Source organism: Equus asinus, chromosome 5 (assembly GCF_041296235.1).
Source record: "Equus asinus isolate D_3611 breed Donkey chromosome 5, EquAss-T2T_v2, whole genome shotgun sequence".
NCBI lineage: Eukaryota > Metazoa > Chordata > Mammalia > Perissodactyla > Equidae > Equus > Equus asinus.
This window is the reverse complement of record NC_091794.1, coordinates 28,704,341-28,727,604: the sequence shown is the minus strand read 5'-3', so window position 1 is coordinate 28,727,604 and position 23,264 is coordinate 28,704,341. Positions and strand designations below refer to the sequence as shown.

General features: G+C 40.9%; 1 protein-coding gene across 1 annotated transcript in view; it reads right to left on the bottom strand.

Annotated features, from left to right (window-relative positions):
* Window positions 1–4,507: 4,507 nt before the first annotated feature.
* The window catches only part of LSG1 (large 60S subunit nuclear export GTPase 1), a 30,535-nt gene continuing 11,778 nt past the window's right edge, over window positions 4,508–23,264 (bottom strand). The window contains exons 6-14 of the mRNA XM_014843420.3: window positions 22,987–23,047; window positions 21,075–21,251; window positions 16,719–17,135; window positions 14,157–14,258; window positions 13,868–14,011; window positions 11,869–11,992; window positions 9,254–9,333; window positions 7,727–7,900; window positions 4,508–4,991 (exon numbers count right to left, since the gene is read on the bottom strand). Of these exons, the coding sequence (XP_014698906.2) occupies window positions 4,812–4,991; window positions 7,727–7,900; window positions 9,254–9,333; window positions 11,869–11,992; window positions 13,868–14,011; window positions 14,157–14,258; window positions 16,719–17,135; window positions 21,075–21,251; window positions 22,987–23,047 (1,459 nt within the window). The 3' untranslated portion in view covers window positions 4,508–4,811. The remainder of the gene's footprint in view (window positions 4,992–7,726; window positions 7,901–9,253; window positions 9,334–11,868; window positions 11,993–13,867; window positions 14,012–14,156; window positions 14,259–16,718; window positions 17,136–21,074; window positions 21,252–22,986; window positions 23,048–23,264) is intronic.

Below are 23,264 nucleotides of genomic sequence, written 5' to 3'. Positions count from 1 at the left end.
GGTGATGCTGAGTTTGGTCACTTGTGTAAGGTGGTGTCTGCTAGATGGCTCCGTTGTAACTGGCACTTTCCCCTTTGTACTTAGTAAGCAAGCAGTGGGTGATACTTTAAAATGGGGTGACTATACCAGGTCCCCAAGGACACTTTACTCAGTGGTTTCAGCATCCATGATTTCTTTGATGGTTACAAAATGGTGATTCTATCATTCCTTTTACATTTTTTTAACTGGGGTTCTTTCCTAAAAAAAGAGTTTCCCTTCCTCTCCCTTTTTTGAATATTACTATGGATTCAAGGGTCTTTTTAAAACAACGTGATATTTTATAACATATAAACATTGTAAGTGTTTTAATACTGTTAGTTGCCTACTCTAGCCGCAGGCAAGATGTATAAATTGAAAACATAAATCCACCCCATCCCTCCTCTGAAAAAATCTCACCATTCAGCCCTTGGATGGTTGGGTCAGGCAGAAGTTGCCAGTCATTACCCTTAGCAGCTGACTGCTGAAGCTGCCACTAGCCACATCTTCAGTGCTTAGCAGTCAGTCTCACACGGCCGTAGTTACCTCCTGGACAGCACAGATTATACATCTCCCTAGGGCAGAAAGTTCTGTTGGACAGCACTGTACTAGAACGTCCACAGCAGCACTATTTTTAAAAACCAAAGTCCCTGGGTGATGCTGATGTGTCAGTGTAGGTCATCTATTGTCACAAATGGACCGCTGTGGTGCGGGGTGCTGATAATGGGGTCGGTTGTGCATGCGTGGGGATGCGGAATATGGGAACACTCTGGACATTCTGCTTAATTTTGCTCTGAACCTAAGGCTGCTCTAAAAAATAAAGCTTATTGGAAAAAAATTTTTTTTAAATCCCCAAACCGGCAAACAAAATCCACACTTCCATCAATAATGGAATAAATTGTTGATGTGTTTACACCACAGAATACTGTACAACAATGAGAATGATTTACTATTTATTGTATGTAAGCATATGGGTGACTCTCACAATGTTGGATTAAAGATGCTGGGCACATAAGAGTAATTACTGTAGACGCTTTTGTATATAATACAAATCCGGTGAAAAGGTCAGAATGGTGGTTCCCCTTGGGAGGGTCAGTTGTGACTGACTGAAAGGAAGCACAAAGGGGCTTCTGGGGTGCCGGCACGTTCTGTGCCTCCATCAGGGTGCTGGTTGCATCACAAACAATATTTGTGAGAATTCAGCTATCTGTACACCTCTGACGTGTGCACCTTCTGTATACATATACACTTCGATAAAACGTTTAATAAAAATTTTCTTCAGGGTCTGCCGTGTGCTGGGCACTCTTACATAATGCCCTTCACTTTGAGGTTGCTCAGAGTTGTTGTTTCCCCTTCTACTGGAGTCCTTTGAAGGCGAGATCTTTCCTTTCTGCGTGGCCTCCTCTTCACCCTCAACTGGTACAGTGCGTTGAACACAACAGACAACAAATGGTAGCTAAGGGTGGAAATTCTGAATGACCTTCCTCCCTTCACACACTGAAAAGGGGAAAGTGCTATTAAAACCAGGTGGCACTAAGTAGGTCTCTGGCTTGCTGCCGGATTTTCCACTTTACCCACCAAGAGAACATGTGTTGCTATTGGCTTAACAAAAACCTCAACTTCCTTCTCATTTCCTGAAAAGTAAACAGATGACAAATGAATAGCAGGTTCTACTTTAAAAGGGTGGTATATTCCTTCTAATAAAACGCTGGAAAAAAAATTCAAAACAATACTGTGATAATGACTGCAATTTGTAAGGCTAAATACTAACCTCTACAACAGGAGTGGGACTACTTAAAAAACTGCCCAGGATGCTTAACCACTCACATTCTGGGCGGGAGCGAAGGTGGAAACAGAACTTCTTTCAGGGTGTCCTAGTTTGGGTTCTTCAGACTCTGAGCAAAGGACTTAGGTTCAGTGAGTTTATCTGGGGGGCAATTCCATGAAGCAGAAGTGAGGGAGAGGAGAAAGAGACAGGGAGGGGAGAAAAGCCACGAAGGGTGAGTTCATGAGAGGGTTTTAGCTGTGGGCAAGTGAGGCTCAATTTCCAGGAGGACCTTGTGAGGAACATGGGGAATGTATGTCCAGAATGACAGGGAAGCTGAGGCACTTACTAACCAGCCCCAGTTCCTCACTGGGTGAGGCTTGCTCTGGGCCTGTTAAACCCCCAGCCCCGCTAACTGCCCTGTGCGCAGGCTGAGCAGGCTCCTGTGGTGCAGGAGCACGTCCTCAGGCAGGTAAGCAGAAACACAGGGCTTGCAGTGGAAAGCTGTCAGCCTGCACAGGAACTGTCCACTGGGGCTGCAGGTGAACTCAAAGTAGGCAAAGGGATATGGAGTGGGGTGGGGTATCTACACAGGCATACATCTCTTACTATTAGTACTTGCTAGAAAACTAAGTCAGATACTCTTCACAATTGTTCCACATTCATGAATGTTAAATATCAAAGGTATTCATCCAGAAATGAGCTCTCACATTTATGTTCAATTTTCAAAAAGGATGCCAATACAATTCAATGGGGGAAAAGACTAGTTTTTTGAACAAATAGTGCTGGTACTACTGGATATCCACACGCAAAAGAATGAAGTTGGTCCATCCCCTACCTCACACCATATACAAAAATTAACTCAAAATGGACCAGAGAGCTAAATGTAAGAGCTAAAACTATAAAACTCTTAGAAGAAAACATAGGAGTAAATCTTAATAACCTTAGATTTGCTGGTAGTTTCTTCAATATGACACCAAAAGCACAGGCAACCAAAGAAAAAACAGATAAATTTGGACTTCACCAAAATTTAAAATGTGCTTCAAAGGATACTATCAGGGAAAGATGACAACCCACTGAATGGCAGAAAATATTTGCAAATTGTATATCTAGTAAAGGACTTGTAGCTAGAATATATAAAGAACTCTTGTAATTCAATAATAAAAAGACAAATAACCCAATTAAAAAATGGGCAAAGGATCTGAGTAGACATTTCTCCAAAGATTTATACAAATGGCCAATAAACACATGAAAAGATGCTCAACATCATTAGTCATCAAGGAAATGCAAAGCAAAACCACAATGAGACACCACTGCACACCCACTAGGATAGCTAAAATTAAAAAGACAGTAACTAGTGTGGACAAGGCTGTGGAGAAATTGGAACCATTATACACTGCTGGTGGGAAATGTAAAATGGTGGAACTATTTTGGAAAATAGTCTGACAGCTCCTTAAAAGGTTAAATACCTCACAATTCTAATGACCCAGCAATTCTACTCCTAGATATTTACCAAGAGAAATGAAAATCTATGTCTACCCAAAAACTTGTACATCAGTGTTCATAGTATTATGCATAATAGCCAAAAAAAGCAGAAACCCCAAATGTCTATTAATTGATAAAAGGATAAACAAAATGTGGTAGGTGCACTCAATGGAATATTATTTGGCAATAAAAAGGAATGAAGTACTGATAAATGCTCTAACATGGGTGAACCTTGAAGACATTGATTCCATTTATATGAAATGAATAGAATAGGCAAATCTATATATAAAATAGATTAGTGGTTGCTTACGCCTGGGGGGTGAGGGGTGAGTGGATTGGGGGCTGATGGCCAAAGGGTACTGGGTTTCTTTTTGGGGTGATAAAAATGTAAAATTGATTGTGGTGATGGTCGTACAACCCTTTGAATATACTAAAACCCACTGAATTGTATGCTTTATATTGGGGTATGGTATGAAATTATTTTAATAAAACAGTTACAAAAGTAAAAGCATGAAAGCATTATATATTAGACTCTTTTTCTAAAAAGTCTCATATTTTGGCTATTACACTATCATTAAAGCAAAACCTAGTCTAAATACACACTTTATTCTTTTGATATGAAAGTTCCTGCCATATGCCTGTGTCTGTTCTTCCGTAAAGGGAACCAAGCACGCTTTCACACGCCAGTGCTTGGTCCTCTTCTGTCAAGAGCTTTTTAGGCTGTCTCACTTCTCTCACATAAAAGGGAATGACTGGAAGCAGGATGTTACAGAGGGAGGAGCACAATTTTACATCTTCAGCTTTGCCCCCTCTAAGTCTACCTGTCTTGATCTGGAATAACCTTTCACCCGACATTTAAGTGAAGAATTAGAACACATTTCATTCCTCCCCTGTATAAATCCTTCCCTGGCTCACCCACTTCTTACTCCCTGTGGGTTAGCTCTAGAAAAACACACGCTTCCCTCTGTGGTAGTGGCTATGTTGATGGTGATTTTTCAATAGGTCATGCTCTCCTGGGGCTTTTAACAATCACATGTACCAGACCCCCATTCCAAGATCTGATACTGCCTTCTGCCCTATCAGGGGGTGCTGGGTACGTGTGTGAGGTTGAGAATCGCTAATCTAAATAATGTACTCAAAAGAACCCATCTAAAATGCCAGTCATGTTTTAGCAAATTAAAATCATTTAAAGAACATGAAATGTCCAAATGGCAGTGTATCTACATAAACCAATAAAACATCTGTTAGTGGCAATTTAATTTTAATATCTTTTCAAAAAATCCCCAACTTACAAATTAGTACACATTTGTGTATATGTTTACACCAACAAATATCTATCATTCATTCCCTCCTTTTTTCTGGGGCTCCAAGGTGACCATGTCAGTCAGAGCTGGTGCTCCGAGGAGCCCCTCGGTTTTGATACTGACTGCTGGGAGTGGCTGGGTGCCACAAGGGCAGGGTCCACTCTACAGCACCACAGGCAACGAGCAGCTTCTGTTCTTGTCTGGATGCACAACGCAGATGCCATTTCTGCTGCAGCCCAAGTTCACATATCCAGGTGCTTGTAGAGTCTACGACTTTTCTCTTTTTTATTTCTGTTACCATGTTTTTTCCAGGGCTTCCCAGCCCCGCTCTCAGAGCTCACGGTAGTTGCAGTGACCAGGCCACTGCCAGGCTTGTAGCCCATCACAGCCTGGACTCCTTTGGTCAAAGCTCTCACGTTTTCCTATGAAACAAGAAGAAAACATTGTTTGAGATGTCAGTAGTCTCCTTTGGAGGATATGCACAGTGTTATTTATGGAGGACTCCAAGATGGCGGACTTCCACCTCCTTCACTGGTCCTCTTTCCCCATTTTCAGCGTTCTGTCTTCAGTTCATTCTCTTTCTTCTCAACTTTATTTAGTCCCATAGCTTCTAATACCATCTAGAACTAGACTCCTAATACCAGTTATTTTCTGGAAGTTCCTATCTTGATATCAAAATTCAACCTGCCTCAACCCAAATTTAGTTAGAAGCTGACTCTCCATTCTTTATTTCGCCTAGTGGTATAAGAATTCACCCAGCCGCCAAGACAGCACACTCTGTCTTCAGTGTCTATCACATACAGCCAGCCACTCAGTTCTGTTGATTCCAGTCTCTACAACGTTACTCATCCATGCCCTCCTCTCCATCCCCACTGCTAACCCAGATGTTCATTAGCTTTCCCTAGACCACGGCAAGACTCCTCCACTGCTCGATGATCCAGTGTCCACATTCCTACAAGAGTTCTCTGATCATGTGTCCCACTACAAATCTCTGCAGGCTCCCTGTAGCCCGAGGAATCAAGTTCATATTCCCTCACATGGCACACAAGGCCACCTACACATGGGCTCTTTACTAACAAAACCCACACTCCCATATCTTTATGCCCTTGTTCACACTCCTCCTTCTGCCTGGAAATCTGACCCTCACCACTCCTTCCAACTGGCACATTTTCTTTGTCCCTTAAAGTCCAGCTTCAGTATCGCTTCCTCTCTGTAGCTTTCACTTACCCACTCTCACTCTCACTCACTCCCAAGACAACTGCTCCCCAATCTGGGTTCACAAAGTACTTGACGTCCACCTCCGTCCTAGACCTAACATGTCATGTTCTTTGTTAACTTGCCCGTGTTTCCTTTGCTAGAATGTGATCCCATTATATAATCATTTTATAATAATTGTGTCTTACTTATTTTGGTATCCCAGGTCCTAACATAGTAGTTGGCACACAGAAAGTGCTCAAAAAAGTTCTGATAAATTTGTGATTTAAGTAAAACAAAACAAAACAAAAAAACTAAACAAATTTTAAGTTTACTTAGCAAAAAGAATTTAATCCAATATGATCTGCAAGTGTAAAGCAGTATCTCATGATTTCTTATAACAGTAAAGTATTACTCTGGAGGCTAAAGCTTAGATTCATGCATTATTATATTGTAATTAACTCTCAGTTTTCAGCATTCTTGTACATGACCTTTAGAAATGTTTTGTAAACACTTAAAAATTCAACTTGTCCTGTATGACAGTAGCAGGCTCAAGAAAGAACCTGTGATCTTTCTGCATATGGGTAAATTTTCTGTTAAATATTGGCAGCCTTGGATATAATTCAAACTAGGAGCCACAACAATCTAAGTTCCATTCCAGCTTTGTCATTTAAAACAAGTGTCCCTGGGTAAGTCACTCAGCCTCCTTGAGTCTCCATGTCCTCGGTGGTAGAATGGGGGTAATAACATCCGCTTGGCCTGCCGCACCACAGGCTCAGTGTGAGGACACAAATAACGCCCCAGATGAACACAGAGACAGTCATTCTCTGGATACAACTGACCACCCCCCCGGCCCCCTTTTGGCTACTGTAGTCACTTAAAAGCATTTAACAAATACATTAGGTACAATTACATGATTAAACTGTTCTGCATATAAAGTTGTTCTTTAAAATGCTGCATACAAATTGTAGCTGTGAGGTAAACAACTAAAGTCATTAAAATGTGCTGGCTCAGAGAAAAGACAACCTACTAAATGGGAGAAAATATATGCAAATCAAAAATATGATTTTAAAAGCTTGTATCCAGAATATACTGAGAACTCTCAGAACTCAACAACAAGCATTCCTCCAAAGAAGATATACACGTGCCAGTGAGCACATGAAAAGATGCTCAACATCATTAATCATTAGAGAAACAAGTCAAAACCATGAGACACCACCTCACACACACTACTAGGATGCCTAAAATAAAAAAGACAGAAAATAAAGATTGGCAAGGATGTGGCGAAATTAAAACCCTCATACATTGCTGGTGGGAGTGTAAAATGATACAGCCAGTTTGGAAAGTTTGGCAGTACCTCAAATGTTAAACATGGAGTTCCCATATGACCCAGCAACCCCACCCTAAGTATGTACCCAAGAGAACTGAAAACATACGTCCACACAAAAATTTGCACGTGAATGTTCACAGCAACATTATTCATAATAGAGAAAAAGTGGCAACCACCCAAATGGACATCAACAGATGAATGGATAAACAAAATGTGGTATAGCCATTCAATGGAATATTATTTAGCAATAAAAAGGAATACAGTACTGATATATGGATGAAGCTTAAAGTCATTATACTAAGTTGAAGTCAGTCACAAAAAGACCACATACTGTATGTCTATTTATATGAAATGTCCAGAGCAGGCAAGTCTATATAAAGAGAAAGATTAGTGGTTGGGAGGGGCTGAGGGGAGAGGGGAATGGGAGGGAATGCTAATGCATACAGGGTTTCCTTTTGAAGTGATAAAAATGCTCTAAAATTAGTGCTGATGGTTGCACAACTCTGTAAATATACTATAACTATTGAACTGTATATTTTAAAAGGGTGAATTTTACAGTATGTGCCTGATATTTCAATAAAACTGTTATGCAAAATGTGGTGGGTCAGAAGTTAAAGAAACTTTAAAACTTACCTGATGGAAAAATGTTTTGTCAACTACATTTTCAATCTGTTTTGCTTTTCTATTTCCACCTGGCTGCACTTTGACTTCACCACCATTCATTCTGTTCTCTAGGAATCGCTGGTGTTGATGCTGAAAGGTCACTGGATCTCTTCCAGGAGGAGGATGACAGTACAGAAGTTTACCCTACAAAGACAATGCGAATGACAACAGCGCCTTGTAACTGCCATCTGTGTAAAGTCCTCAGAGGAGACATCTCCACACGGGCACACTGTGCCAGAGCTTTCTGCTTCGTGATTAAGCTGGCTGAGCCGAGTTTTCGTCAACTCTGACCACAGAGTCCTCACTATGTGATGGTGATCCTAGTGTTCTAGACGCCTAGCTCTTCCCAGAGCCCCAAACTAGCATGAAACCTGTCTCCTCTGTACTCCTGCTACCTTGTCTGCATTTCTACTAGAGTATTCTTCAGAACACTTATATGATTATACTGAAGAAGAGTATTTTCCAAAACAAAAACCAGGACACAGTGGACAGTATGACTGTACTCATGGCGATACTGGGCAAGTTGCAGTTGTTCACTGGGTGCAAACTTTCCTCTTTCCAGCATAAACACTGAAAACTGGTTGTTTTTAACTCATCTTCTCATCTAGTTTTATAAATGGCAAATGAATAAATAATTTATCCATACAAATGTTCTATTAACTACTTTCTTCCTGAATTGAAGGCGAGAGAATATGGCTGCTCACTTTTACTTCTCTGTTCCAAGAGCTCTGCTGATGTGGTATTGAGACGAAGAGGGAATAAAGCCAAACCATCACAACCAGTTATTATTCGGGCCATGTTGTGTGTATTTGCGGAAAGAATTAAGCTTAATATATAAAAATTACTGGGGGCTAAGTAAATGCCAGGCACTGAGCAGAGTGGTGTGTTTGTGTGTATGTATATACACACACACACATCTCCACATGCATACACTGTTCTCACTTATTTCCCATAACGATCTCATGAGAGAGGCACTATTCCTATTTTATTGAGGAGGAAACCCAAAACTTAGCAAGTTTTCATTTGTAATATGAGAATAAAAACCTCAGACTTATTATTTTTAATGAGATAATACTTGTAAAACACTTAGAACTATTCTAGTGGGGTTAGCTTTGCATAAATAGTAGCTATTATTATTGTTACTAGATAAGTATAAGAAAATAGGCACATACACAGCTATAGTTAAGGAAGATTGTGATATGGCTGCAACAGAAACAAGCAAAGGGCTGCAGGAGATGGAAAGACCAGAGGCATAAATTTATCACTTTCACTGATAACAGATGTTCACAGATCTTCATCTCTCATATTATGTTGTCAGTCACGTCTATGATTTATATGGTGCTAGCTGCCTTGGATCAAGAACACAACTCCAGCTATAACACAATCTCAATGAGAAAATATTCCTTTATAACTTAACAGGTTGCCATTATCTAAGAACACACTACGGAGAAAGAAGATTTACTTATTCAAGAGCAACAAGAAGCAAGGTTCACTCACATTGACATAATCCTTCAGGATGTAGCGCGCAGATCGAGGTTGGTCTGGCTGCCCATGGGCCGTCATGAATCCTCGCATATCTGTGAGGAGAAATGAAATTTGCAACACCTAAGTTAGGAAACAGAACACCACAACAAACACAACTGAGGTGATGGAAATCTAGCTTTTTCCATCACTACATTAACTACGTAAACTATGTAACCAAATAAATCACTACACTAACTATGCATCCTTACTCTATTTCTTTAAAAAAATCAATTAATGTAGAAAATATTTTGGTTAGCATTATAAAAACATTTGATAATCTAGGAAAATAGACTAGACTGTTATAGTCTGATATCCTACCGACCACCTAGGACCATGCTGTGACAGACACATTCAATTTCTCTCTACTCCAGTTATTTCTTTCATTTCTTGACTGTAAACATTTATACAAGGAGGCTACCTGGAGAACGCTGTGTTGTCCTATTATTAGCAAAACTCAAAGCCACAGGGCAAGTTTCCTTATTTAATGATATAGCTACACTTTTTTCAGTTTCCCAAACATACAACAAAGACCCCTTTGATATTAACTCAGAAGAGTCACAGAGCAGCGAGGTTAAGGATACGGGGTTTGGCAGACAGGTTGGGTTCAAAACTCAGCTCCCTCACACACTAGCTGTGTGTTGGCTCTTAGTTTAGAAGAAAATAGAACCCTAGTTCACACCATACACAAAAATACATTTAGTCAGATTAAAAATCTAAAGGTTTAAAAAAATAAAAGATTACAGGAAAACAGTTCTGTCCTCTTGGGATAGGAAAGGTCTTCCCAAGTAAAACACCAAGTCCAATTGAGCCAAAAAGGAAAAAAATAGTCTATTAAAATTAACTTCTACAGGGCTCGAGAAACCATAAACAAACATTGGGAAAAACATTTATGGCACATGTAACAAAGAACTCCCACAAATCGTTAAAAGCCAAACACACAGAAAAAGGTGATTCCCAGAAGAAATATAAATGGCCATATAATATAAATATATTATATATATTTTAATATATAATATTAATATATAATAAATATAATATAAATACACATACAGGGACAGATGCTCAATTTCACTAGTGTTTAAAGAAATGCAAATTAAAATGAGTGAGTGACGGCACTTACAATGAACCACCAATGACGGTTCTTTACAGCCCTGCAGACGGTGATCTTAGAAACCTTACACGTGTGGCCATCCATTTTTACAAACCGGCTTTTCCCTTATTCTGATTTTATCAGACAGAATTAGATGACAAAATCTTAAAACACTCTCATTCTTTCAGTTTCATCTGGAAGTCAGACCAAATGGGAAGTCTGGTAGAAGCCCGCCTTTCCCCGTTTCAGGCCAGCACAGTGGAGAGAAGTCTGCATTAGGAAATCTGGGTTCTCACCCAGGCTCTGCCACTGACCAGAACCATCCCGGGGCGGTCATTTCAGGCTCTGCTGTCAGATTAGCTGTCTTAAAAAAAGGGGGACGAGAGGTGGGTGATCTTTAAGTTCTAGGACTTTGTGACTGTACCAGTCTTACCACAAGTGCTTAGCACTTATCCTCTTTAAAGTCTCTCAACTAACTCCTAGGTCTGATTTAAGCGTGGTTCGTATCAAATCACCTTTCTCCGCCAGTAGACAGATTTTTTTCCTTCCCAAGAGCTGGTGGCAATTCCTTTAAAGGCCAGCCACACATGCAGGAAACGCTTCTAACGCTGCTCTTCTTTACCCAGACCACCTTTAAAGTTTGTATTTAAGGTAAAGAAGTCACAATCAGCTGGAGAAATGACAGGCAAAGGTAACTCCCAGTAGAAGTGGGGTAAAACATAGAGACAGGAGAGCTGTGGACTCATTTTAATGTCAAACGAGGTTGGCAAGGGACCGATGGACGGGCAAAGAGGACGTTCTGTGTCTCCATCCTAACCAGCTCCACTCTGTCGCAATCTCTGAGGCTCTCCCTCCTGAGGCTCCCTCACAACTCTCCTACCCTGCTCTGATAAGTATACTCACTTTCCTCCCAACAACCCTTTTCTTTCCTGATAAGGAGAAGACTCCAGAAAAAGCCAAGACAGCCTCAGATGAGAACCCGTGTCTACACCTGAGCACCATCAAAGTGGTGAATGGCCCTACGGGCTTTTTCTTAGAAGTGGGTGACAGCCGCTGACAGGCCCTGCCAGGGCTCCCTGTGGGGCCTTTACAGTGACGGCATCTAGGCCTCCCTCCTTCAGGGAAGGAGTGCATGGGAAGATGTGTTTCCCAGGGATCGATTTCTGTGCTGCAGGTTAGGAGAGGGCAGACCTGGGGAAGAGGCAGAGGATACAAGCATCTCCTTCTCTAACTCTAAAAGCACTAACACACCGAAGTGAAGTAACACTCAGGGAGCAGTCAGCTCTCCCTCCCTTACGGGTGGACCCTGAAACCATCACCAAATCAACCTCCTGGAGGTCACCTCATAGGCAAGGCAACAGAGACGACAAAAACATCAACCCTCAAAGCTGACGCAACAAATGCTAAGAAAAATTCTGAATTTGTATCTTTGCAGACGAGCATTTCTCTCATTAACTATATTATTTTTTTTCATGTTTTAAAATAAATCCCAACTCACATCCATAAGCTGTCAACAGTTCTTCTGATGTTGGAGGTCGACAGGGATCCTCATCTTCTCTAGGCTTTATGATATTAATGCCATAGGTAGCTTCTAAAACGTATCTCGGAATATTCTGGCAAACATAAGCTTGTGAAGGAATACAGTCCCCTGAACTGAGCCCGGCCCTCCCACGGTGTCTGACACACGCCTCTAAGAACATGGTACTTCAGCACTTCTGACAAAAAGCTGCTCACCTCTCCAAGAGGAGGGCAGTTACTGAAGATTGTTTTTTTTCTCTTTTAAACAAAACTTTATGCCACACCAATGATCACTTCCAAATGAATCCTTTAAAAATAACTATTAAAATATTATCTCTGAAGCAGACCTTAAAGCTAACACATTTTTACCCTGAAAAGCATGATTCTAAATGAATGATAAATTTGTGAGATGATCCTAATTCAGGAATAAAGCACGAAGAGTCTTTGTTTCTAATCCTTACAACTATGCAAGCAGAGATTATTTTTTTCCTCCCTTGTCTAATTACTCAGACTTTCCTTAAGCCACGTACAACCTTCTGTCTTGTACCAGTTATTCAGGCACATGCTCCATATCCCCCCCAGATCTAACCTTGAAAGGGCAGGATCCACATCTGATTCATGCCTGTGTCCTCCACAGAAACCAACCTAAGCTGGCTTGTAAATGCTCAATGCGTGCCTCATTACTGACTTACAGAGAAACTTAAAATACACAGAAAAGCATAAATAACATAACACCTGTGTTTCCAACTACCAAGAATTAATAACAATATTTCACCTACTAAAAATTACATTAAAAAATTCAAACATTATACCAGTGCCTCCCCCACCCAGGGGAAAGCAGTTTGTGGTGCATCCTTCAGCCCACTTTTCATACTTTCACATTCACAGGTATCTATTAATACGAAGTATCAATTTACGAGAGGAAAATCTTTACAAAAATGGTGTCATACTGTACATATAATGTTTTGAGATTTAATCAAGTTGCTGTAGGCAGATTTAGTGTATTCTTTTTAACAACTTATAGTATTCTATTTTAGCGATAATATATTTTATTTATCCTGGTAAATGAATTCTTACTCATTACTTCTTCTAGAAAGAAAATAAATTGGAGTAAATAAAAAGCTGTGGCCGTAGGGGTAGTCATCAGGGATCTTGTCAAGAACCGTGCAGCACCTGACATTTTTCCTTACTCACAAATTCACAAGGTCGTGTGCCAATTTCATGGAGCCTCCTCTCTTCTGCCAGGATCCACAAAATAGTAACAGACTAACCCGTCAGCCTGTAAGTAGGGTGAAATCTTAGACCCTGCAGGTCTTAACAGATCTATCTTGGACTACTTTTTCCATGCTAGACACTATCCTAGATACTTCACACAAAGTTAACTCATTATGCTGCTAACAGGCAGCAGAGCTCCCAATACTCACTGTGAGAGCTTAGGCCAACTGTTTAACTTCTCTGTGCCTCAGTTTCCTTAAGTTTAAAGAAACGGGAACAATAGCAGTACCCACTTCAAAGGTTGTTTTAAGAATTAAATGAGTTATTACTTGATAAATGTTTTGTAAAGCACATAGCAACCATGCAATAAATGTTAGCTATAATGATTAAATTCTCCCAATCAACTGTGAAGTAGCTATTATTACCCCCATTTTATAGAAAAGGAAAGTCTCTGGAAGGCAAGTTTACCGAAGTCACTCATACAGTCAAATTCAAACACGTTTGCAAGTGGGGGCTGAGATCCCAAGCCTGGGTTGTTCCATTTGTACCAGGCCACACTGCTGCAATCAGGACATGAGGGTCTAATTCTGAAGTCCCAATGTCATCTCATTGTATAAACTTGGGCAGATCACTAAGAAGTATTTTAGATTTCCCATTCTCAAGATATCAGACTTGATACCTTGCATCAAATGCAAGGCAATGTCCAAACGTGAAGCCCTCATATACACATAACAACCAGAGCCTGCGCAAAGCAGAAAGGATATTAGTGACACAGGTGGGACGTGATCTCTCATCTGGTCAATTGGGAGGATTCCACTGCAAGTCATCTCTGCCTTGGTAGAGACAAAGGATGGCATCACCAGGCCTGGGCAGTCACATAAGCAGAGGCCAGGTTCCACATAGAGAGTCTGCAAGACAAGTAAGAGGTTTATGCTGGGCATACAGCAGAGAAGGGAAAGAAGGGCAGCATATGAGCGGCAAAGAACTTCAGAAAATACCCAGACGGAGAAACTGGCTGAGAAGCAAACACAGAGGTCAAGGCTGCAGAAATACCTGAAAATGCTTGGTGTGCCCAGGAGTAGCAGACACAGACACTTTCTTGTTGCCCATGATGGTGTTGATAGTTGAACTCTTACCAACATTTGGGTAGCCCACCTAGAAGAACAGTCAACAGTGTATTTCTCAAAGATTCAAAGATGTTACATAAATAGTGGCAACACTAGCATCAGTGTCTGGTTGCTTAGAAGATTACTTGAAATAGATGCTGTTTGTTACACATTTTTTCCCCCTGTGGTGTGACTGCATTTATTCTGACTTGTCTCCAGCAATGAACAGTCAAGCAAAGTACGTTTAATTTTTACAGGTTTTGTTATAACAGCAGATGCTATAGGACACCTCACCCCCTTGTTCTCAGCCCCGCCCCCCCAACACTGCTGCACCTACAGGCATTTCACTGTTTCCACTGCATCTTCAACACTGTGGGTGTAGCCAAGCACCACACAGATGTCTTAATCATCACAACACACAATTATTTTTAACTTTTAATGACTTATCACCAAGTTTCTGTCTTGCTAGCTAAAAACTGTAACTGGCACAAAGACCTGATGTGGGTTAATAAGCTATAATACTCACTTACTCTTGGGTTCAGGGTAAGACAATACCCAGTCCTTGCCCTCTGCCTCTCCCCAACACTATCAATAAATCTGAAACTTCATGTTGCCTCAGCTCAAGCAGGATCATACACAGGAACAAAAGAAGTTCTCAAATAAGATGACAAGCAATCTTTTTGCTTAAATCACACCACCCTTGTTCCATGCTGTCTCTCAGGCATTCCTCCATGCTTCCAAATCCGATTCCCACTCTGAGATGGGGCCAAGGACCCTCCATCAACGTGACTGGAAGATTATAAACACCATCCTGCTGAACATAAAATCCCAACTTTCCACCTATTACAAAACTCACACTGGCCATACTTTCACCATTCCAGCTTTAACTCTCACCACTCTTCACACTTCAGCCACACTCAATTACCTGCCATTCCATGAACACACTTTGCCATTCCTGGAGCTTTGCTTAAACATTTACCTTTATCTGTCAGGAGTGCCTTTCCACTGTCACTTGTCAAAACCTCACATTATACTTGAAGGTGCAACCTCTCATAGAAAGATTTCAGATGACCGCTCATTAATTTCCATGTTCTCCTACTGCTTTGTGTTTATATCCTAATTACATATTATTATTTGTTTGAATGTTATTTGTTGGGGGGAGGGGACTTCTGTTGCTGTCATCTCCCCCACTCCCCAATCACGTTCCCTCATTATATACCCCTATAGCATGTGGAACTTTCCCCTCTTCACACTCGTCGCACTGGGAATTACAGGCCCTACGAGGGAGTGGACTCTGTCCGTCTTGTCTACTAAAACACTGCCAGGGCCCAGAAGCATGCCTGGCATGTGGCAGGGGATGAATAAATGTTTGCAGAGTGAATAAACGATTCTCAGGATTTCTAGAGCAAGAAATTCTGAAAGTGAGAGAGCCTGCTTAGCATTTCCATAAATGTGAGAAAGAAAGAAACCAACTCTTAGGGAAGTTGGGCTTTCTTGCACATGTGGAAAATGAATTTTTAGCAATATGGAGAAATGAAGCCTTAAAACTGAGAGAAGTTAAGTAACTTTCTCCAGGTTGACAGCAGGTAAACCAGTTCCGCTGCAGAAGTGGGATTACACAGAGGTCTGCCTGCCTCCAGGGACAACTCTTTGAACTGTGGACTAAAATCAAACGTCGAGCTACTACAGATTTAAGTAGGCTTCTTATTGGGAGGAGGGAACGGAGGCTCAAAGTAATGAGGATTAACTATATCTGGCGTGTAATTTAAGAGCTGGAGGACTTTACATCTGCCATGATCTACTTTCTTCCATTCTGTTTCATTCTCTTGGATGGAAATGTTTAAAATAAACACCTTCTCACTGGAAAATTTTAAAAATAAATAAATACCTTTTCTAACATCTTACATTTCTTTAGCTAAAGATGGGGCCATCTGGAGCCATGCTGTATCTCCTGGGGGTTTGGGCAGTTTTCACAGCTGCCCTTGGAATTAGGGGAAATGGAGTTAGAGATGTGATCTCCTTTCCCCCATTTGTAGTGTTTATGCAACTAAAGCAATTGTCATAGTCTGCCTGTCCCCAAGATGTTGGGATTCTCCCTAATATGCAACTGAACATTGACAGTAATAAGCTGGCAAGCATCACAGGATGCCAAAAGCTTACAGAAAGTAAGAACGTTGGACTGGAAGTCTGAAGACAACATTAAAAGCTCTCTCATTCTAGTATCTCTTGGTAAGTCACATGACAGGCAGGGCTGAACTGGAAGGAGACTAGAGAAGGTAATTGTTATGAACACGGGTGTAACCAATATAAGCCTTGAGAAAGTTCACGCTTTTGAGCTGGCTTTGCCTGCCACACTTCGGACTCCCATGATGCCAATGGGCAACAAGAAGACAGCAGTTCCCTATGGTATCAGAAGCCTGACTGGTCTCTGGAGTTCCAGGGTAGCTACCAAAGGATGGGGAATAACGATCTTCATGTGGTAACAATTTGATGACATATTTCATCTTACCAGTCCAACAGTAAGTTGCCCATCTTTCACCTTCTTCCCAGTGTGTAGCTGCTTAAAGATCTCCAATAATTCCTGCTTTGATACCAGGTGGCTAAAATTGTGCATTTGCCTCTTCTCCGGAGTTTTCCTGCCCTGAGCCTCAGAATCCACAGTACAGCTTTCTCTGCAGTCCTGGCCACCGGCCTCTTCACCAGGGTTGCTGTCCTCTTCCGAACATGTCTGCCAATCTTCGTCCTCCTCCTCCTGACAGTCCTCATACTCACTGTCGTCTTCATCACTAGTGGCAACTTCACTAAGTGAGAGAGAATCCCCACCTAGAAGATGTTCAGTGTCATCATGTGGAGTTTCAGCCTCATCGCAACTGGAGTTTTCCAACTCAGTTGCGTTGGCTTCTTCAGCATCTCCATTTACCTGTTCCTGATGAAATAACAGAAATCACAAGAGTTCTGAAGTGTCTAACAACTGCACTTTTCACTCTAGTGAAAATATTCAACAGCTGGTTATCTCAGATGCACAGAGGACAAGGAAAGTCATGAAGGGGACAACATAAGCCTTTCAGTGCAGGGACACAACCCAACTCTCAAGAGCAGCGTCACCCGGGGGGCGAGGAGCCGTGGGCCTTCACTTTATACATTTCTGTATTACTTAAACTTTGTACAAATAACATGTATTACTTTTCTAACAGATAAATCTTTTACGAAAGCAAGGATTTAGAAAAGCCCATGTCAAGCTGAATTCTTTGGCAGTATATTATTTTGCAATGGGCTGTAGAATAAAACAAAGCATTTCTCATTAATAATAAAACATGTTAACATTCTCCTCTCTGAACAAAGCAAGAGGGGTGTAATCTGAGCTTCACTTTACATTTGCGTTTTTAAAGACAGTGGTTTGCAGGTTTAGGGGAACTGCTATTCCTTTATAATCGCCTTTAAAACTCAAAGCACCGTGGATCCCGGTTCCCTGTGTATGAAATGCAGGAGCAACAAAACTCAACTCCATATGCGGAAATCATTCACCAATTAAAGACTTGCTTTGAATAGAGAAAGGTAAGAAATCATTTACTATTCACAGGTGTGTTAATTCTTCTGCACTCCTACTGAAAAGGCAGAAATAAGGCAATTTACAGTGTTACTAATTTATATCAACAAGGGTGAACTGGTTTGCATTTACAGGTGATGCAAACCTTGCTGTTAATATGAGCAGCTGTCACGGAGGAGAACACAATGAACACAGTTAAACAGGTTTCCTAAATTTTAGGAAAGTACAGATATAAACAAAATGTCGGAAAAGAGGTAGGATTTCCTAACCATGCCTGGCAAGTCAAAAAGAAATATGGCTTACAACAGAACCATAGAATTGGAAGCAACTTCTATGACAAATGAGCAACGAATGTAAAGAAGTGAGTGAGTCTTCACCGTGAGCTCTTCTGAATCATTTCAAAACACGAGAGAGACAGAAAACAAGAATGTGAACTCAACGTGGATGTAAGTTAGGAAAACTAAGGCAGAAGAGGTTTAGGTTCAACAAAAATGATAAAGATTAAAAAAGGACTTTGTAGTAACTATATTAAAAATAAAAAGAAAACAGGGGCTGGCCTGGTGTTGTAGTGGGTAAGTTCGTGTGCTCTGCTTAGGTGGCCCGGGGTTCACAGGTTTGGGTCCTGGGCACGGACCTACACACCACTCATCAAGTCATGCTGTGGCAGCATCCCACATACAAAGCAAAGGAAGATTGGCACGGATGTTAGCTCAGGAACGATCTTCCTCACACAAAAAAGAAAAAAGAAGAAAAAGGGAAAAGTCAATCCTTTGGGGAACAGAGTGCCATTTAACAGATGGCCAACAGAAAACCAAAGTACTCATTTCAAAAAAGGTCATATTTTTGTAAAATAAGAAGGGGCAGAACAACTATAGCAGAAGACCCAAACTTCAGAATGGCAAGAAAACAGTGAATATCAAGCCATTTTTAGAAATTCCTGTTTGATCCTCAAATGACAGATGTGATTACAGATATGACATCACAACAGTAGCCGGTTATTTTTTCTTGGGAAATCGCGAAGAACAGTAGAGATTTCAGAAGACTTGGGAGGAGTGAATGGTGCCTGGCTTTTAAAAAGGGAGAAGGAATATCTTCCATAAACCACACACTGTTAACCCACAGTCTGATGTGGAAACAATTCCACAAGTTACCTGGTGAGCCCTAAAAAGCAGACAGACAGCAACAGGAGGCAGCAAGGGTTTCCCGAGAACAGATCACGCAAACAAACCCCATTTCCTGGTGGAATTTACTACTTTGCTAACAGTCCAGGGAATACCACAGACGTAGAAACTAACCCTTTTCCCACTTTTGATAGGGTTATTGGGTTGGCGCACCAGGGCTAAGAGATATAGTGATTAATATTTATTCGAAAACTTCAGCAAGATAGCAACTTCCAGGAAAGATGTGAAACAAAAGAAATGATGGTTAGGAGGAAAAACCATGAAGCCAGACTGCCTGAGGACAGTAAGTACTTATACCTAGTGTTAAGAAGATTAAATGAATAAAGTATGTAAAGTGCTTAGGACAGTGGTGTGTAGCAGAGAATAAGTTTTCCAGGGGTTAGTTTTTATTAACAACAGTAATAAAAGAATAATTACTGTTATATCCTTGCAAATACACCTGTATTCCTCACACTAAAATGCTTGGTACAGAGTGCTTGATAAGTCCACAGAACGTTACAGAGCCCTACCCTTGGTCCTCATCTGTTCAGAAATCTTATCAGTGACTGGAAAGATACACAGAAGGGGAAACATACAAATCTGCAGATGATTCAAAGCTAGAAGGAAAAAAAAGCAAACTGCACATCCAAAACGAACTCTACCTTGGCCCCAAATCACTAACAATATTTAGAAGGAAAAGTACTATTCTAACTTGAGGTAAAAACAAAATGAAAAACTTTTTCCACATGTAAAGATGAGATAAGATTTGCTTAATAAGGCCGTTCCTTTTTAAAAAATGTTTGAGGGATTTGGTTGTTCATAGGTTCAATGAGCCAAGAGCACAATGTAGCTCCTTTGAAATGGGATGAATTAACAACAACAAAAAATTATTAGGGGTATTTTGATCACAAGAAGGAAGAGTCCCTCTGTATAGGCCCTGGGCAAACTACCCCTGGAATAATGTGTTCAATTAGGTGTCACCAATTTTAAGTGTGATCCTGACACAGGCAGACAGGCACTCAGGACCTGAGTGTCCCGGAGATGGTGTCTACGATGAATAGGAGAGCAGAAAATGTATCGCGCGAAGACAGAACTAAGGGGACAAAGGAAGAGTCCTTAGTCAAACGTTAGGGAGGAAGGCTTAGTTTCCCTCAACAGAAAAACTTCCTAAATTTAGAAATAAAGATTGAGCTCCCTGGTCTCTGTCATTTAAAGTGGTCACAGGGAGATTAAAGACTGTGCCAGGGAGGTGGAGGAAGGAAGTCTCCAGAGGCAGAGCTCACTACCTCGTGAGCCCATCAAGGCGGGGGTACTGTGTTCCCAGCACCAAGTTCAGCATACTCCACAGCCAACAGATGGGGTTGATAGAGAGAAAAGGAAAGGAGGAAGACAGGAGAGATTAATTCTCTTCCAGTTCTAAGATCTTATTATTAATTTCTTTTCATAGTTATTATTTGTTATTAGAAAATAAACCCCAAACTGTTGCTGTAAAATTTAAAAAGATATAGACAACAACATGGAGGCTGGTGTGGTGGTGTAGTGGTTAAGTTTACACGCTCCACTTCAGTGGCCCAGGGTTCAAGGGGTTGGATCCTTGGTGTGGACTTACACACTGCTCATCAAGCCACACTGTGGTGGTGTCCCACATACAAAATAGAGGAAGACCGGCACAGATGTTAGCTCAGAGCTAATCTTCCTCACAGAAAAAAAAGAGAGAGAAAAAAGAAAACGACATGGTGTATCTTAATTTAGGATTACCTCATTTCTTTGTTTTCAAAACAATGTCAAAAGAGATTCTAATCAAGTCCTGAGAAGTTACTACATCCTTCAGTTGTACCTGCTTTTCTTAAAAGCAATTATAAAGTCATTATGAAACTTCCTATACAATTTCCTGCCTAAAATTTTTAAAAATGAAAAATTACAGCTCACATCAGTGTCTAACACAGAGCGCTGGGGATGGCAGACTGTTCCACAACCTAAGAGAGTAACCCTCTGACTCATTTTTCTATAGGTCATCCTACTATCATAGCATTTAGGGAAAAAACAAACAGACACCCTGAATTCCCACAAATCTCCAATAAGAAACAACAAACAAAGCACATTAATCAGAAACTGAAATCCTCCGTGGAAGCCAACCTGCACAACTCCCCCAGGTTACCTTGGAGTCCCCAGTCAGTTGAACGGCTTCCGCCAAAGCTGACCAGAAAATAACCTTCACATCTTGTGTTTCAAAGTGCGTGGCCCAGGCGCTCCGCTGCTCAGCGGTCAGCAAGTCGGCCTTATTGACCAGAATGACGTTCTCCTTCTCGCCATCTCTTTCTTTCACATAACGTTCCTGGGCAAGACAACGATATTTAGAAAGGCCTCTTCGAACAAGTAAAAACTAGGCAAATTATATTGAAGACCCCCGGCTCTGACTCAAAGTTTTTACTGCCCCCATTTTTAAATCATTCCTAATTTAAAGATTTTTCATCATGGTACATTCTACTGATCCTTTCAGTAAGCTTTGAAGAGAAGTTAGGTCACATAAACTTAGAAATATTCTTTTTTTTTTAACATGGGTTTTTTTTCTTTTTTAAAGATTGGCATCTGAGCTAACATCTGTTGCCAATCTTTTTTTTTTTCTTTTTCTCCCCAAAGCCCCCCAGTACATAGTTGTATATCTTTTTAGTTGGGGGTCCTTCTAGTTGTGGCATGTGAGATGCCCCCTCACCATGGCCTGACAAGCGGTGCCATGTCTGCACCCAGGATCTGAACTGGTGAAACCCTGGGCTGCCGAAGTGGAGCACACGAACTTAACCACTTGGCCATGGGGCCAGCCCTAGAAACACTCAACATAAGAAATTGAAATGGTAAATAGAAATGCTTTCCCATCCTGATGAAGTATAGCAGGTTCTTTCTCTTTAAATAATGTAGCTCCTCTCTTTAATAACACTGAATTGTTTCTTTTAAACAAAGTTAAAGAATTGTATAACTAGTAGATTTGGCAGCTAGCAGGGACTATTTTTCAGTCAAGTGATAACAGTCAGTAATCTCATCTTTTAATGTAAAATGTATTATTGAAGTCTAAAAGAAAAACAAGACTCAGTAACTGAAACTAATTCCCAAGCACAGCTCTTCATTAGAAAATACAACAGAGGTATAAAAGCTGACTTTATAAGTTTCATCATTAAGATTCTTGTTATTGTCATCAGTGGATTTCAAAATAATCTGTACTGGGGGCTGGCCCCGTGGCTGAGTGATTAAGTTCACACGCTCCGCTTCTGCAGCCCAGGGTTTTGCTGGTTTGGATCCTGGGCATGGACATGGCACGGCTCATCAAACCATGCTGAGGCAGCGTCCCACATGCCACAACCAGAAGGACCTACAACTAGAATATACAACTATGTACTGGGGGTCTTTGAGAAGACAAAGAAGAAAGAAAAACTCAACAAGATTAGCAACAGACGTTAGCTCAGGTGCCAATCTTAACAAACAAACAAACAAAAAATCTGTACTATTACGACTACGGTCCTCAAACAAAAACAGGAATACTTCACATGCGTACAGTGTCTGATTAATTCAAAGCCTGTATTATTTCATGTAATCCTCATACCTTAATTATTACTCCCTGTGGTGCTTTACAAACTTAGTTCACTTGTACAATACCACAGGAAGTAATAACTAAGGTGTGAGAAGAGAGAACTTAACGGGATGGATAAGAAATAAAGCGACTAGGAATATACTAAAGAAAGTAAATTCTATTTTGACTGATGTCTCTTAAAAAAGAAACACTGGCAAATGTCTATTAACAAAGTAGTTTCTAAACTAAAATCTAGAAAGTTCATCTAAGTGTTTGTGCCTTCCTGCAGATGGAAACAATTGTTTTAGAAGAGAAAACATCTGTCCAAACAGCAGCATTATGCAAGCTCCTGACCTTGGGAGGAGAGGGAGGCCTTACAAACAAAGCGCGAGGACAGAAGGAATGCCTGCCTCCAGTTACCACTATGCTGTCCATACGCTACAGTGATGCTGTCCCCCCACTGCTGCTCCAAGGACTTTACGTTTGAATCTTGCCACACTTTACTTACCAAATCCTCACATCTAAACAGGAGTGGGTTTCGAGCATCTACTATCTGGACCACAATGTCACTGAAAAACAAACGTGAGATACTCCAGTCACTGTGAAGTGAAAGGAAACACTGACCATGTAATAACAGGAGCAAACACTTGCCACACATTAAGCACTTGACATATGTAACTTTTTAAGGTACAATTATTCCCAGTTTACATGAAGAAACTGAAGCTTAGAAACAGTTAAGTAACCTGTCCAAGGTCACCAGCTACCAAGTGATGAGGCCAGACTGGG